This window comes from Oncorhynchus mykiss, unplaced genomic scaffold (assembly GCF_013265735.2).
Source record: "Oncorhynchus mykiss isolate Arlee unplaced genomic scaffold, USDA_OmykA_1.1 un_scaffold_186, whole genome shotgun sequence".
In the NCBI taxonomy this organism is placed as follows: Eukaryota; Metazoa; Chordata; class Actinopteri; order Salmoniformes; family Salmonidae; genus Oncorhynchus; species Oncorhynchus mykiss.
Genome location: NW_023493673.1, coordinates 216,247 through 220,000, shown reverse-complemented (window position 1 = coordinate 220,000; position 3,754 = coordinate 216,247). Strand labels below are relative to the sequence as shown.

General features: G+C 41.3%; 1 protein-coding gene across 2 annotated transcripts in view; it reads left to right on the top strand.

Annotated features, from left to right (window-relative positions):
- Positions 1 to 2,831, top strand: part of LOC110513623 (carbohydrate sulfotransferase 15) — a 43,273-nt gene extending 40,442 nt beyond the window's left edge. For both annotated transcript variants that reach the window (XM_036972613.1, XM_036972612.1), the window contains 2 exons: positions 1 to 122; positions 1,754 to 2,831. The exon at positions 1 to 122 is cut by the window's left edge and continues 26 nt beyond it. In XM_036972613.1, coding sequence (XP_036828508.1) covers positions 1 to 122; positions 1,754 to 1,956 — 325 coding nt within the window. In that variant the 3' untranslated portion in view covers positions 1,957 to 2,831. The remainder of the gene's footprint in view (positions 123 to 1,753) is intronic.
- The last annotated feature ends 923 nt before the right edge of the window (positions 2,832 to 3,754 follow it).

Below are 3,754 nucleotides of genomic sequence, written 5' to 3'. Positions count from 1 at the left end.
AGTCTACATACTAGACTGGTTGACAGTCTACAGTAGAGAACAGATTCTGGTCCTTCGGCTTGAAGACCACGCCTCCAACAGGAAATACACAATGCACAAAGTCTTTGACTTCCTCAACTTGGGTACGTAGTACTCAACTCTCAAGTCCTTAACATTTCTTTATTTCAAGTCAGTCGGTCTCTATTGAAGGCTGCTAAACACAGAGTTTTAATTACATACCGAAGCTCTATGAAGTTGACTTATGCAACCACCCAAGATCCACATCATGTTATAGACACTTCCCCCATGATATTCTTACTATAACCTGAAGGGGGCAGCACAACCCCACAGCCCTGTAACTCACCAACAATCCAACTCATCACCCAGGTAACAGGGTATAACAGAGGTTACTGTAAAAGTTACTATAAAGCGCTCTTTGATTGATTGATTGACTGATTGATGAATTGATTGACTTACTGATTGGTTGATTAATTTATGAATTGATTGACTGACTGACTGACTGACTGATTGGTTGATTAATGTATTGATTGAATGACTGACTAACTGATTGGTTGACTTGAAGATTTGTTGATTAACTGACTGACTGACTGATTGGTTGACTGGCAGATTGGTTGATTAACTGACTGACTGATTGGTTGATTAACTGACTGACTGGCAGATTGGTTGATTGACTGACTGACTGACTGACTGATTAGTTGACTGACTGATTGATTGACTGACTGATTGATTGACTGACTGATTGGTTGACTTGCAGATTGGTTGATTAACTGACTGACTGATTGGTTGACTTGCAGATTGGTTGATTAACTGACTGACTGACTGATTGGTTGACTGGCAGATTGGTTGATTGACTGACTGATTGGTTGACTGACCGATTGATTGACTGGCAGAATGGTTGATTGACTGACTGACTGACTGACTGACTGATTGACTGACTTATTGATTGACTGACTGATTGGTTGATTGACTGACTGACTGATTGACTGACTGACTGATTGGTTGACTGACCAATTGATTGACTGGCAGAATGGTTGATTGACAGTGATTTATTGACTGACTGATTGGTTGACTGGCAGAATGATTGATTGACTGACTGACTGATTGGTTGACTGGCAGAATGATTGATTGACTGATTGATTGATTGAATGATTGACTGACTGATTGATAGATAGATTGACTGATTGGTTGATTGACTGACTGATTGGTTGATTGACTGACTGATTGGTTGACTGGCAGATTGGTTAATTAACTGACTGACTGACTGACTGACTGACTGACTGATTGATTGACTGATTGACTGACTGATTGACTGATTGGTTGATTGACTGACTGATTGGTTGACTGGCAGATTGGTTGATTAACTGACTGACTGACTGATTGGTTGACTGACTGACTGACTGATTGGTTGACTGACCGATTAATTGATTGACTGGCAGAATGGTTGATTGACTGACTGATTGACTGAATGATTGATTGACTGACTGACTGATTGACTGATTGACTGACTGACTGACTGATTGACTGACTGACTGACTGATTGACTGACTGACTGACTGATTGACTGACTGACTGATTGACTGACTGACTGACTGACTGATTGACTGATTGACTGACTGACTGACTGATTGACTGACTGATTGACTGACTGATTGACTGACTGATTGACTGACTGACTGACTGACTGACTGATTGATTGACTGACTGACTGACTGATTGGTATGTGGCTTACAGTATGTCTATGTGTGTACTAAAGGTCAGTTGACGGAGCAGAAGGAAGCAGAGATCACTAAAAGTCCCGCCTCCAACACGCGGCGGCCAGCGGATAAGAACCTAGGACCCATGCTCCCCGTAACCAAGGAGATACTGAGGGACTTCTACACTCCGTTTAACAAGAAACTGGCCAAGGTGCTCCGCAACGACTCCTTCAGATGGGACAACCATTCAGAACTCATATAAAGACTTGTTTTAATGGGGAAACCATTCAGAACTCATATAAAGACTTGTTTTAATGGGGGAGCAATTCAGTACTCATGGCAGGACTTGTTTTAATGCGGAAGCCATTCAGTACTCATATAAACACCTGTTTTAATGGGGGAGCAATTCAGTACTCATGGCAGGACTTGTTTTAATGCGGAAGCCATTCAGTACTCATATAAACACCTGTTTTAATGGGGAAGCCATTCAGTACACATATAAACACCTGTTTTAATGGGGAAACAATTCAGTACTCATATAAAGACTTGTTTTAATGGGGAAGCCATTCAGTACTCATATAAAGACTTGTTTTAATGGGGAAGCCATTCGGTACTCATATATCCCAGTCAATGTCCCATCTACATTTTTTGGGGCACTGTGCAAATTTCAGGTCTGCTGAGCGCAAACTCGAACTTTGTGAAAATTCTGTGCAACTTCCAGCGTGAGTTCACTGTGAACACTGAGGCTCTACCTGCTTTAAGTTACAGTTTTACTGTGAACACTGAGGCTCTACCTGCTTTATGTTACAGTTTTAATAGTGACCAAGTAGGCTACTGTGGGTACTTACTGTGGGTATCATAATGTAGGTCTACCTTCAAAAAACAATGGAGAAAATGCATCCCATAATATGTTAACATGGAAATGAGCTGTTCTATCATTCAGCCTACAGTAGCAGCCAATGTGTGGTGTTCAATGCAGATGTACATTCCATCAGACTTTGGAAGAAAAGAAAACAGGCAGTATTGGACATCAACCTGTTGATCCATTTGTCCTTTAGACATGGAGGTGACTGAACATGTTGTGTTGTTTGATGCAGGAAACCACTTCACAAAATAAAATCCATTATTCTTCCCTTACCATTATTAGAGAATCAGATACATTATGCTACCCTCTGCCAATTGGCTACTGAGCTTATTCAAGCCTGTCTCAAAATACAACACTGCCCCTTTAAGAGAGAGAAAAAAATATATATCTTTATCTGACTCACTTTTTCAAAGATGTCTAGAAATGTACACGTTTTGTGCTCTTGTAAAGGAAGCAATCCCTCCCCTATTGCTGACTACAAATGATCTATAACTGGGCTAATAACTCACTAATGGGCAAAGGATATGAACAAAATGTGCACACATGGATAAATGCAGCTCTTGCTTTAACCTCAAAACAAGTGCATCCACTCACGACCGCTCATGCTGTAAACACAGTCCAGTTCAAAGTCAATGGCACACATCCATATCTCTGTGTGTCCTCGAGTGGCCCAGCCAGAGCCTGGACTTGAACCCATCGAACATCTCTGGAGATAGCTGTGCAGCGACGCTTCCCATCCAACCTGACCTGATTGGTTAGTACTCTGGTCTCCAGTCCAATGGGAGGGCATTCTGATTGGTTAGTACTGTGGAACCATTATCAGGGCTGACCAATAAAAAGAGGTAGAATATGAGACGTTGGAATGAGAGACACACACACACACGCACGCACGCACCAGATGGCAGTATTGTGCTGGGACGGTAAGAGGTCTTAGGTAATTACAACTCATCAGCCTACAGTAATGACTTTCTCTCCCTTTGGTCAAGTCTATCATGTCCAGAGAGAGACACAAATTAAATACATGTTGGAATAAAACTTTTTGTAATTTTAATCAGGCTTTTTATGTCAGCAGAACAATTAACGTATGGGATTAAAAAGTTATTAAAAGGCAGACAGACAAAAACACAGACAGTAAGGCAGACAGACAAAAACAGACAGTAAGGCAGACAGACAAAAACAGACAGTAAGGCAGACA